This window comes from Vigna radiata, chromosome 8, assembly GCF_000741045.1.
Source record: "Vigna radiata var. radiata cultivar VC1973A chromosome 8, Vradiata_ver6, whole genome shotgun sequence".
In the NCBI taxonomy this organism is placed as follows: Eukaryota; Viridiplantae; Streptophyta; class Magnoliopsida; order Fabales; family Fabaceae; genus Vigna; species Vigna radiata.
The window spans coordinates 31340990-31353976 of NC_028358.1; the positions used below are offsets into that span (position 1 = coordinate 31340990).

The following is a 12987-nucleotide window of genomic DNA, read 5'->3' on the forward strand; positions in this document are numbered from 1 at the left end:
TGAGATAAGGTAAGATGAAATACTAATTACAAGTAAAAAAAAAAAAAAAAAAAAAAAAACAGGTGGTACTCCCACTCTGAAGAGAGGTAAGAGATCAAAAATAAAATTGACATATAGAGGAATCTGCTATACCTTTTATTTTCCTTCAAAATATTAGAGATAGCAAGAAAGAGCTCTCTCTGTTCCGGTATCCCAATTTTCCAGTCTTTCAAGAAGTGGTCAATCTTTTTGAATGAAGGTATAATGAATTCAGTGACTTTCCCATCAACAGCTAAATTCAGTGTCTTCATGTAGACATAAAACTGGCAGTATGGAGTCTCCAAAAGATTGTACAGATTGATCAAACTGTAGAGAAGAGATACGAAAAGATATTTCAAAAATAACAATATAAATAGTTACACCATAATGCATCACCAGAAATTTTAAACCAAACAGCATGTGATATTACATTTTCAATCGCACAACAGGCTTTTCGTTTGGCTGCTGAAGTATTTTTGCAGTTACAACTTTTACAATCTCCATTGCTTCATCTGGATTCGCAGTCTTTGTAACAAGATTGCAAATGATAGTGAAGATCGACTCTATATCTGGTACAAGATATGACAGAACTTGTTAACACACTCAGATTAAGCTGAACCATTAATGGCACATCCTATCACCCTGAGAAGTTCTCTATGTAATAACAAACTGGATTGTAAACCAAAAGTGAGAAATCAAAAAACCAAGAAGAAAGCTACAAATGCAACAGAATAAAGAATAAAAGACAGTGAATATTGCAGGTTAACAATGTCACAACCAAACAAAGTGGCAGAGTTGGAAAAGGATCCGGCACAGATGACTGCATCCATCAAAAGCTGTTTATACCAATATCAAGAAAAGAAAGATAACTCTACCTTTTTCAGAAACCTTAGAGAAAATCAATTCAGCAGAGGTAATCATCAATGATGCTAGCTCCAACCACTTTCCCATAACAATGAACTCCTCAGCCTCCATGCAGAGTCTACTAACTTGTGGCTCAGCAACCTGACAAGAGATTATGGGAAGAACCAGATTTGTCAATAATACAAACACCAAATTCAAACAAGAACACAACAATTCATCACATATAAAAAGAAGCGTGACTGTACAGAGAAGCGAGAGAGGAAAATATCGTAGACCAACAAACCCTAAAACTACATACAAAAATACTATTCCTGATATTTTTAAATCAATCTCTTCCCAACCAACCTACCAAACGAACAATTAAATGTTATTCCCTCTTTTCATTTTCTGAACAGTGACTTGAATCCGGAAATTTCTACGACAAAATAATAATGATGCAGAACGGGTTCCTAGGAACATACCAAAATCTGAGTATTCAATCCAATATCATAGTTTAACAAATTCGGATTCAATTTTAAGTTCCACAGGCATTTCAAATAAGCATATAGACAGTGTATCGTGAACAGACCATCATATCCCTAGCAGACTATCGGAGGAAAATGTCTCATACAGAAGCCAACCAAAAAGTAAAATAAAGAAAAATCCACAAATACACGGAATAAAAAGCACAGAGCAGGCCGAAGACAGTGGAAGATAGAGAAAAGAGTCAAGAAGAAAGACCTCGGGACCGGCATCAGCCCAGGCAAGTTCAGAGGCGAATCGAACGACGGTGAGCGCAGCGTCTTCTTCGGAGGTTGGCACCACGGTCGCCATGTTTCCTGACCTGCGATATTGTAAACCCTAGCGACTCGCGCTGCGGAGAAGAAGGTGTGAGCAAATAAAACCCCTGTGTTAAAGAAAGAATATAAGATAATATAATCATCCAAAAAATAAACAATAGTAAGCATTGTTATGATATTATGATATAATAATAAAAAGTATAACATTTTTCAGTTTTAAACTTATACTTTTGGTATATAATTTTAATATAATTTTAAAATACAGGAGGAAGGGCATGGATAAACTTCATCAAGTACCCTGAATTTTCAATGTAAAATTATTTATTTAATTTACAATTATTTATAATATATAGTTTATTATTAATTTTAAGTGTAAAATTTAATAAAACTACTAATATAAAATTAAATATTTTTTTCGTAGAAATTTCTTAATTTATTTATTTGAAGTAATAATTTAAAATTTTATTAAAATATGAAACTAACATTTCTATAAAAATATTTTAATAGAATTAAAATTTAATTCTAAATACATTGTCCGTTCGAGGTATTTATGCATTTTTTTTATTAAGAGATGCACTCCGTATCTAATATTTTCTTTAATATTTTTTATTATGAGAGATCTAAACATTTTAATAATTACAAAAATATATAAATGTGATTAAATATTTTAAATAAAAAATAAAACGGTTTAATAGGTATAAAATAAAAGATTTATTTTAATCTAAAAGATTTGTTTTTCTAAGAAATAGGATTTAGTACATAATTCTAGAAAAACAGATATAACTAAATATTATTATATATTATTGTTAGAAAATAATAAATAATAATATATTAATATATTTATTATAAATATTAAACTGGTATATATGAATTTTTAGAGAAAATTTTAATAAAAAAGGTGGTAAATCAATGAAGAAGGAAAAATGTTACAAAGATTGAGTTTTTATGGAGGAAGAAGAGTAAGAGGTATCAGAGTCTAATTTTTTTTTATTTTCTTTGAAAACATAGAAAAACACTGAGGGGAATAAATATTATATCTACGGTGTCAAATAAATTTTCAAATGATTGATAAAAAAAAATATGTTCACACGATAATTTTTCCAAGAATTTTATGAAAACATTTGAAGAATGAAAGTAATAAAGAGATATGTTTACTTAACTTGAGCTATGTTTATTTTTCTTTGAAAATTTTTAAAGAGTTACACTGATCTTTAACAAGATTATCCGAGTTTTACCTTTTCAGGTTTACAACGAGTATTTTCACCATTTTTGGTTCACCTAGTCAATACGACTAGTCCAACTAACCACTTTCGGTTTACAAGTATTCAAATCATTTATGGTCTCAAGTATTTTAACCACTTGTGGTCTTAACCATAGACAACTAGTCTAGACAAGTGTTTTAATTCTCTTTAGAATTTGTAATACAAAAAGTGTTATGAGCAAAGGTAGAGATGACAACTCTCAAAGAAAGGATATGAGCAATGCAAAGAATTTTATGATTTGTTAAGGTTTTTCTCTTAAAAGAACATAGTAAGCTTGAATTCACTATTCTATTTTTCTTTTCTTATCCTTTCTTTTCTTTTCTTCAAGTTTTCGTTTATATATAACTTTTCTTGAAACTGTTAAACAAGAAAGTTGACTTCAGGAAAGTGGGTAGCCTTTAGGTGAGAAGTAAGACTTTAGTTTACTTTGTAGATGTTCAAAGTTTTATCATAGCCTTTAGCAAAACTAAGCTTTTATGATGTGACAAAGCATAAATCTTCAAGGGAAACATTTTCATAATGTTCTTCATCTTTCACAACATTTATTTCTTGGGTGCAGTGATTCTAGTCATATTTTTTCTACTTTAGTGATCTGCACAAATATCAAGAACAAAGTATATAAGCATCAAAACACTTTATCGTATATGCATTAAATATTTTGAATGGTGATAAGTGTTAGACTGTGTATTGCCTGTTCAAAACATTTTATCATTTGTCATGTCATTAATAAATGCATCATTTGGTAAAACACATAACATGTATAGTCATTAGATGACATAAACATTAGATGCTTCTTTAAAGGCTATTTATGAAAGTAGTGTTTAGCATTCATACATTCGACGGTGTATTGTTAAGAAGCTTTGCTTGAGATAACACTATATAGAATAAAAGTTTCTTTTGACTTCAGTGTTACAAAAGAGATAGACTTTCTTGTTCATAAAACTCTAATTTGTTACTCATAGTATATTAGATGATTTCAAAGAGAAACACTTTCTTTTCTTAGACGTTGTTCCACTACCAGAAACACGCTAAATACCGAAGGCTATTTACCGATAGCTTCTCGTCGCTTTACTGAAGGGCATATGAATTGGTGATTACAGACGGCTTAGAACCTTCGGTAAATGGAACTGATTTTAGCGAAGGCCTTTAACCGTCGGTATAGGCCTTAATGAAATCAGATTTGGGATTTCCCTCTCCCATTCTGCCAAATTGTTTTCGTGCAAGAAATCCCCCAATTCTTCCTCTCTCACTTCAGAGTGTGCTGCGACGGTGTGACGACGGTGTCAGCGTGACTTCGGTGTTGTGGTGGTGCGTTGACGGTGTTGTTGCGGCGTGACCAGTGTTTCCACTGTCGCAGGGTGAGGCCAGTGTAGTGGTCGTCTCTTTCTTCACAGACTTCCCTCACTTTCTTCACGCACTTTCATCACTGGTGGTGGCCCTTGACAGTGCGTGTTGGTGCTGGTTCGTCGTGGGTTGATTGCTGCATTGAGGGGTTGGGGTGTGGAGGTTGAGGAACTTCGTTGGAGGGGCTGGTGGTGTCGCTATCGTGCTCGTCAAATGCTATCTTGGTTGAGGTAAGTTCCACATAATTTCATTCACATTATCATGTTCATCAACCTAGAACCCTAAAGAAACCAAATTGTTGCCCCTGATTTTGCTTTAAGGGTTCGATGTGTACATATATTTTCACAATTTAGAAACTTGAATCATATTCAAGCAGTAATATTCATTGTTCGTTGTTTTAAAATGTATATATTGCCAAGGCTTGTTGTTTATGGGTATAAAACCACAAGAAGGTTCTCACTTGAATGAAGTCTATCATGTATGGCGCTTCTGATTAGAAACTTCAAACTCTGATATTTTGTTTTTAACTAGTTGTGGTATTGGCTGGTGGACACTCGGCTAATGGTGTTGTGGCCCTGTTTGCAACAAACCCTGTTTCCCGGTTATTTATTCATCCTCTTTCCTATTCTTTTGGACATATTACTATCTTCAAAATCAGCATACTGTGAAAACAAACGAAACTCTCACATGGTAGGCCTTTATGACTACCTATTGACATATTTTCTTATTCCCCGTACAAGCTAATGACCACACAAATAATAACCACATTCAACTTAAGAGCAAAAGTTGTACATGTTTATTTTGCTGCTTTTTTATATCAAAATCAGAATTCTATTTTAATAGTTTCTGTGATCCTTTAATGCATACATTTGGTGACTTTAATATTCTATTCTCACTACATTTTGATATATTTCTTTATAGATATAGGTGTACCTGTTGGTTGCATGAATTGGTTCAAGTTATTATAAAGAAGTGTACCAATTGATGTATATATTTATATCTTTTTAGGTGAATGTTTAGCAAGTTATATCTGAATGGTCAAATCCTATGTTTGAGGTGGAACTTAGAATTCTCGATCCTCATAAGGTTCTATTATGTTTTAAAAATTATTAATATATTATTTATAATTGTGTAAATTTTCAAACGACTATTCAAATGTTTTTGAATTTTAAATATTTTGGAGTTTATTTTCAAAATTAAAACTTTTATCTCATTTTATGAGTTTAATCTTGCATTTGTGAAGATATTTGTGAAAATAGTTTCACGTGCAAAAATATATTCTATGAAAGACATAATTATAAAGATATTGAAGAAGTTGCATAAATTTAAAAACATAATGTTGTAAAATGTTTGAATAAATTTTTAATTTAATATTTTTTTCTTTTCAATAATGATTTTTTTTATTGAAATTTTCAATAAAATAATTTTTTTAATTATTATTAATTATATATTTCAGGAAATAAAAAATTAAAATATTATATATTTTATTTTTAGTGAGAAAAAAAAATCTATACTTGAAAGTATAGCATGTTTGTGATGTACATATATTTTATTTTCCTAGAAAGAAAAAACTCAGTAAATACACACAATTTCAATATAAAATTTAAAATTTTTGAAAAATAAAAATTCAATTCATTTAATTAGTGCACACAATTAAAAAAATTAAAATTCTTGAAAAATAAAAATTCAATTTATTAATCTAGTGCATAAAATTATAATATAAAATTTAAAATTTTTGATAAATAAAAATTCAATTTATTAATTTAGTGCACATGTTTAAATTAAGTCATAATTAATGTGTACATTAATTTATATTATATTTGTTTCTACTTATAGATCAATTATTTAGATAAATGAATGTGGTTAAATAATAAATCTTTTCGGGCTTTATTATTTTGGGAAATTTATTTTTTCTAACAAACTGGTATTTTAGAAATTATTTTTTAATAAATATTTGTTTGGCATTATACTTTGCATATAAATATTCTAAACATTAACTGTACCAAGCAAATAAAAATCATAAAATAACTGTTTTGCATTAACTTTATATATATATTATTTCAATATAATTCATAGTCAAAATTTAATATATTTGCAAATAATTTTTTCTATACGTTAGAATTAAATTACTTATTAAATGGGAATGGTTTAAGTAAAAATCTAGGTATTAAAATTAATAAGTGTTTTAAAATAATGAAATCGAAATATTTTAATTTTAAAATAATTTAATAATATAAATAGAATTGCTTAAACTTGTTTCATTATCTAAAATACTAACCATCTTTCTAAAACTCTTTCTTCGAATTTCCTCCCATTTTTTTCAGTCATTTATTTAACGCTCAGGAAGTGTCTAAGAAATCACACTAGTGTAATCTCCATTATCTATAAATCAATTTCTAGTCTAGAACAAGCAAGTTTCATCTCCTTTTCCTTTCGCTCTTAGGTTGAGATCATGCTTGGTGATTTCTTCTCGCATGTGTCTTTTAATCATTTTTTTTCTTGTTCTTTGTTAATTTAAGGTCCTAAGGAGTCATTTTGACCATAAATTAATGATTTGTAAGCATTTCTAGAGTTCCTTGTGCTTAAAGCAATGATTGTGCGTGTTTAGAGCTTGGTAGTTCTCCTTAAGGTAAGGGAAGCTAGTGACCTTGCCTAATGTTATTTTAAATTGATGGTCTTGGTTAGGTTGTGTGAAATTTGGTTAAAATTAGAATTGTATCTGCTTTTGTATGAATTGTGATTTGAATGATTTGAAATAATTGACTTATACTTGGTGTTGTGATGAATGTTCTAAAATGCAATGAATATGTTTTGAATTGATTTTGGTGTTGAATTTTCTCTGGTTGTGAAGTTAGTGATATTATTTGATTGGAAATTTTAGAAAGGAATTGTTAAGTTTGGTTGTAGGTCAGTTTTGGCTTTAAAAAAAGGGGTTTTGGTATATGAAGTCTTTAGTTAAGGGTTAAAGAGAGGAAACTAAATTTTGAAGTCTGTTTTGAGGTAGTTTGAGACTTGTTTGAGTTGTGAACTAGTTGAAATCTAATATAGAAACATGTAATAGTTCATTGGTGGTGCTTTTGGATGGTTTTTAGGTGTAAATTGTGGGTATTTAGCTGTGAAATTTTGATTTGAATGTCCTGAAACAATTTGGAGTGGTTGGAGTTTGTTTTTGAGTCATTTGTTACTTATTCAAACCTCCAAGTTGCTTAAATATGAGTTAACTAATGGAGTTTAATTTTGGTCTCTAAAATGAGGTTTTGATTAATTTTGGATTGAAAGTTTATGGTAAAACAGTTCAAAACGAGTTTAGGTTGGTTTATATACTTTTGGTTAGGTCAATTTTAGTTTAGAATTCAATCTAGGAGTGTTAGAAGTTGGTGAAAGTGCATAGAGTAGGTCATGAAATGTTGAGGGGTGAAAATTCTACAAAATTGTTATGCTGCAGAATTATGTAGTCTTCTCACTGAGCGAATTAGTCACTGAACGAGTGTAGTCGTTGAGCGAGTAGAACTATATCTAGCTGAGCAAGTGTAGTCGTTGAGCGAGCAAAACCCATTGTTTTTGTATTCGCAAAACGAGTTAGGGGGTTGAGCGAGTTAGTCCAGGGAGAGAAAATTGTTGTAGCAGTGGATGGGCAAGAGTCTTTGCTTAGCGAGAAAGATTTCTTTTTGTTAAACGAGTGTGGGCACTGAGAGAGTAGAACGATATCTAATTAAGCGAGTATGGATGTTGAACGACCAGTTCAGAACACGTTTTGAGTGTTTCTTTCTTTTGTTTTCTAGTAAATTTGAACTATGTGGGGGTTTTGAGGATTGTGTAAAAGTATATATTTTGAATTACATGATGGTATATTCTTGAGGTTTTGTATGTATTTGAAGTATGGTTGAAAAAAGTTTTCTGAGGTGAAATTCTTAGTTGTTTGTTTCAAAGTGTTGTTGGTATGAATGTAGATAGTCCAGTCTTTAGGGTTATCCTCCAATCGCCTAACCTCAACATTTGAACCAATCCATCGTAGAGCTTGCCGAAAAAACCTCTATCTTCACCAAACCCTAATTTTGAGAAAAAACTGTCAAGTGGTAACCTATCATTTGACAGTCAAAGAATCAAACATTTAAAAGTCAAAGATGCATGAAAGAAGGATGACACATTTCAGAAAATGGAAAAGTGACGTTGCTCGCCGTTTGCCATATAAAAGAAAAGTTAATGCCGTTAAATTTTAAGGACAAAACATAAAAGTTTCAAAACTAAGAAAAACAAACCTTTCAAATAGGGAGTAAACCCAAAATCGCTTGATAATTTAAGGATTAAAAACATATTTAATTCTAATTTTTAGATAGAATGTTATTTTTATAAAATAAAACTCAATTAACTTGTTTTTTTAATTCAATCTTGTAACAATAAAACAATAAGTATCATTTATAAAAACTAATTATAGTTTTTAATTATTTTGCGCATCTTACACTTATAATGTTTAGGTTATTAAAAAAAAATGTGCGACACTTAAATTTCTTATCTTAAGATTTGGGATTCAATCCTAATATACGTATGAAATCATCGCTTTACCCTAATTACAATCTAACCTGAAGTGAGAGGTATCATACCTCTTGATTATAAAAAAAAAAAAAAGTTCAAGAACTTACAAAGTATTCCGAAAATAAATATAAAGATTAAAAGCTCAATTACACCAATATTTTTTTGATGAAAACTACATTAATCGTGAATTTTTTTACCTACTATGGCTTTCCTATACTTCTCCGGACCCCCTCTTTCCCAACTGTAATTTAGACCACTGACCAAAATATGCCCGCAATTAAATAATTTGGAAAACAAATCCGGAATAATGTCTAAACAACAATTATGTTCATTTTCCTTGTCCAAGTTAAAAGTGAAGTTGTATGAATTTAAAAAACATTTTTATTGAGAAATACACGTGACTATATTTGCGAGCTAGACCCAAATCCACGCTAAATGAAAAAAATGCCACAAGAGGATATAGCATAACTTATCTCTGCTTCCTCGAGTCACCTCATTCGCAGCGTGTCCTTGCTTCAGGATAACTTATATCTGCCACCACTGTCATGTACTTCAATGGCGTTAACGATGAGATTACAACCCATCAAGTGTATACTAATCACTACCGCGAGTATTTTTATCCTTTGTGTGGTTTATGTCTTGCATTGACTCATGACTACTGAACAAGGGAATCTATCCACAAAGATTAGAGTAAAACCACAGTGAAATAACATGCATATTTCTATCATTCTTCCCACTGATGGCTAATTGTTCTCTTCAATGCAATGTTCATATATTTGTACGATAATCTCAACCTATTGTTAGCCAGTAAGTATATAGCAGAACACAAATTAAGCTATAAAAGTTAACTTCCTGCATAGTGTATCGATATCTATAAACTTTAAAGATTTACCCTTCACTTGCTGCCAAGCAAAGCAACACTAAATTGGTAAAGTTGATTTTTTTTTCTTTTTATTTAACCATGTATACATTTTCTACGTATATCCATATAGAGACTACATATAACAATGCACAAATGGGATCCAGGTAAATGGTAAGACATTATAGATCTCATGGATTTTCCCTCGATCCGCAAACCTTGGAAAACCTGCATCCGAACATACATCTCAACATCAAACCTTACAAATGTTAGGCTATAGCATAGGTCAACTTCTAATCGGGAAATCGGTAAAAACAAATTGAATTCAAGAAAAGGCAAGTTCAGATAAAAAAATGCAATAAAAAGTAAGGACTTGACACTGACCTTTTGATCATGAAGTACTAGCTAAATCAAATTGAAACAACACCTTTCTTGCTTTTAAATTGCCTACTGTCGAAATTAAATTCCACAGATTTGCCGAGTGTTATTATTAACAGTAAAATTTCTATCATTCCCTCTCCCGCCAACCCTACTAACCAGTTTTGATGAGTATATATTGCACATTAAGATTAACTGGATGATGGACCACAGTCCAATTCAAACTAATTCAATCTTAAATTCCTAATGATCCAATACTGCTCGAGTATTTCCCCGGGTATCATAGCATACAGTGAAACTCCTACCAAAGTCGAGAGAGTCTAACTACATTGGTTGAACTGGTTGAGTGAGTTATTGTAAATTCTCTGTACAATTGCTACGAACGATAAAAAATACTCATACCAAGTTTATATATTTTTCTTGCTTATAAAAAACAGGGTTATATATTTTTCTTATTAATGCATGGAGGAACAAGGGTGAACGATTATGTTAACAACTGTACAAAGACATCAGAAAATTAGCCTCACTAATTATCACGAATGGGCTGAAGAAGATATCGAGCATTATGCAGAAGAGCATTGGCTTCCTCATTTGAAGCATCAAGTGCACGCAGTTCTCTGATTTCTTCCTGCCATTTTTCGACTTGATGCTTGTGTATCCTACATAATGTGAAGTTAAAACGATCAAATCATAGAAAGCCAACAACATTAAAAAAGTAAAACAGTTTTCATTTCTGAATGTTTAGTAACAACTTCAGAGCTCACATAACAACTTTCTCTTCAAATTCATCGCTTAGTGCCCTTATCATTGTTTTCCCTGATTCTAGGAGCTCAGATACCTACATGCAATTGATTCAGCATGTGAAAGAATTAGATGACTTAATTATACACTACGATTCCAAGCTTCACACCGTGTATAACTAAACACAGCTACCCTTTGAGTATAATTCTCAATTTTCTCAAGAATAAGAGCGATACTGAGTTCCATTTCTTCTGATCCAGCAATGTTTGCCTCAAATTCTTCTTCTTCTTCTGCAGTCTTTGATTCCGCTTCATCTCCCACCTTTTCTTCCACCTATTTATCATGAAATAAAAAACGAAATACTAAACGATCCCGAATAGAACGGAAGGTAAATTCAGACATAAAAAGATTGAAAAGCAGAAAAAAAAAATTGCCTCCTGTTTCATTCGTTTCCTCGATCCTCCGCTCTCCATGCTTAGAGTTGACATTGACGTCTAAAGGTACAAATTAAACCATATATGGCGTTAATATCCGCAACCTAAAAGCAATTTTACGAGTATAACCGTAACCTTCACAAAAAATAATCTAAGAATTAAAAACAAACCAACATATATTATACTAAATTGCAATTAACTAGACCGATGCCCTATCACACTGAGTGAATTTGAACATTACAAATTAGAAAGGCAAGGTAAAAGTGTATTCAGTATAGAGTCATTGCAAATAACACAATAACGTTAGCTGAACGACAAAGCAAACCTGATGCGAAAGCAAGATCGAAGACATTAAAAATTAGAAAAGAAAGAAACAGCGTAATGATACAGATGATTGATTGAGTAACAAGCACCGATTACTCACCGAGAAGTCACAAAAAAGATCGATGAATTAGTTTTTTCGTTTGATTTGCTCTGTGCTTGAAAGAGCAAAGAATTTGATAAGTGCAGAAATTGAAAAGCGCGCGTTTTCTCCTATAAGACTGCAGATGGCAACATGGAAAGTAAAGCCAAAAGATTGGGCCTTCTACAGTTAAGACCCAATAACAACAGAGTATCAAATAACAATGATACTTACTTAAGAGACTATTTTGAATTTGGAACTCTCTAAAACAAGTTTGGGCATTTCATTGGTAATTCGAACTTTTTCAAAAATTCATTTTTCACCTTAATAATTTTTTTTAATTTTTTTCTTTTTTCTTTAAAATTAGCACTATTTCAAAATCCAATTAATAATTTTTTTAAATTTTATTTCTAAATTATAATATAATTTAATTTAAAATTTTAATATTATTTAATATGCTCATATTTTAATAATTATTAAAGTATAATTTCTATTATTATAATAATTATATTAAAAAATAAAAATAAAAATAATAAAAATAAAATTAATATAATGAAAATAAAAAAACAAAAATAGTAAAAATAAAAATAAAAATAATAATATAAAATATGATTTAATGTATTTAAATATATTATAATAGTTATATTAAAACAATAAAAAAAATAATTAAAATAAAAGTAATAATAATGAAAATAAAAAATAAAAAAAAATGAAAAGAAAATGTGACTTAATATATTTAAATATATTAAATTATATTAAAATATTAAATTAAATAAAATATTTTTTAAATTTTAAATAAAAAAATTAAAAAATTGTTAATGGGATTTCAAAATCAAATTAACACATGTTTTTAAAATTTTGTTTTTTATTTAAAATTTAATAATTAATTAATTTAATTTAAAATTTTAATATATTTTCATATTTTAACAACTATTAAAATATAATTTATACTATTATAATAATATATTTAAAAAATAAAAATAAAAATAAAATAATAGGCATTTTGAAAAATCTGATAGTTTTCTTCATCAAATTTTAAAATTTTAAAATTTTTTCATAGATCTCGAAATTCGATAGTTTTTTTTGTTGAATTTTAAAATTTAATAACTCTTTCATTAAATTCTAAAATTGGATAAAATTTGAGTTAAATTTTGATGAAAACGTAATCGGATTTTAAAATTTGTTAAATATTTTTCTTGTAAGGCATAATAGACATTTTAAAAAGAACAGAAATATAGACTAAATGTCCAACAAGTTATTTATAAGTTTAGTTATGTTATAGAAAAAAACTGGATCAAATAGTTTACAGTGCTTTTTAAATTTTGCTTACCATTTTTAATTACTTTCACTAAAGTCTAGCCAAGTAAGTTCA

At 29.7% G+C, this 12987-nt stretch overlaps 2 protein-coding genes across 4 annotated transcripts in view; both read right to left on the bottom strand.

Annotated features, from left to right (window-relative positions):
• Positions 1-1787, bottom strand: part of LOC106772713 (eukaryotic translation initiation factor 3 subunit M) — a 4137-nt gene extending 2350 nt beyond the window's left edge. Inside the window, exons 1-4 of one of the 2 annotated variants that reach the window (XM_014659268.2) lie at positions 1603-1787; positions 894-1023; positions 449-587; positions 198-345 (exon numbers count right to left, since the gene is read on the bottom strand). In XM_014659268.2, coding sequence (XP_014514754.1) covers positions 198-345; positions 449-587; positions 894-1023; positions 1603-1695 — 510 coding nt within the window. In that variant the 5' untranslated portion in view covers positions 1696-1787. Of the gene's footprint in view, positions 1-132; positions 346-448; positions 588-893; positions 1024-1602 lie in introns of both variants that reach the window. The other variant, XM_014659269.2, reaches the window with a different exon arrangement.
• A 7789-nt stretch (positions 1788-9576) lies between these two features.
• Positions 9577-11229, bottom strand: LOC106771790. 2 transcript variants are annotated; one of them, XM_022785153.1, is made up of 4 exons: positions 10971-11229; positions 10802-10875; positions 10565-10696; positions 9577-9887 (listed from the first exon to the last, which is right to left on the bottom strand). In XM_022785153.1, coding segments are annotated over exons 1-4 (261 nt in total). In that variant the 5' UTR covers positions 11025-11229; the 3' UTR covers positions 9577-9886. The 2 variants fall into 2 exon arrangements, with proteins under 2 accessions (XP_022640874.1, XP_022640875.1); XM_022785154.1 differs by lacking the exon at positions 9577-9887 and having other exon boundaries at positions 10417-10696.
• Positions 11230-12987: the final 1758 nt, after the last annotated feature.

Bases quoted from the DNA above. Each gene is read 5' to 3' on its own strand.
- LOC106771790 (XM_022785153.1), bottom strand. From the start codon at position 11,024: ATGGAACTCAGTATCGCTCTTATTCTTGAGAAAATTGAGAATTATACT. The intron at 10,876-10,970 runs GTAGCTGTGTTT...AATTGCATGTAG, and splicing joins TTGAGAATTATACTCAAAGG to GTATCTGAGCTCCTAGAATC. The intron at 10,697-10,801 runs GTGAGCTCTGAA...CACATTATGTAG, and splicing joins TTTGAAGAGAAAGTTGTTAT to GATACACAAGCATCAAGTCG.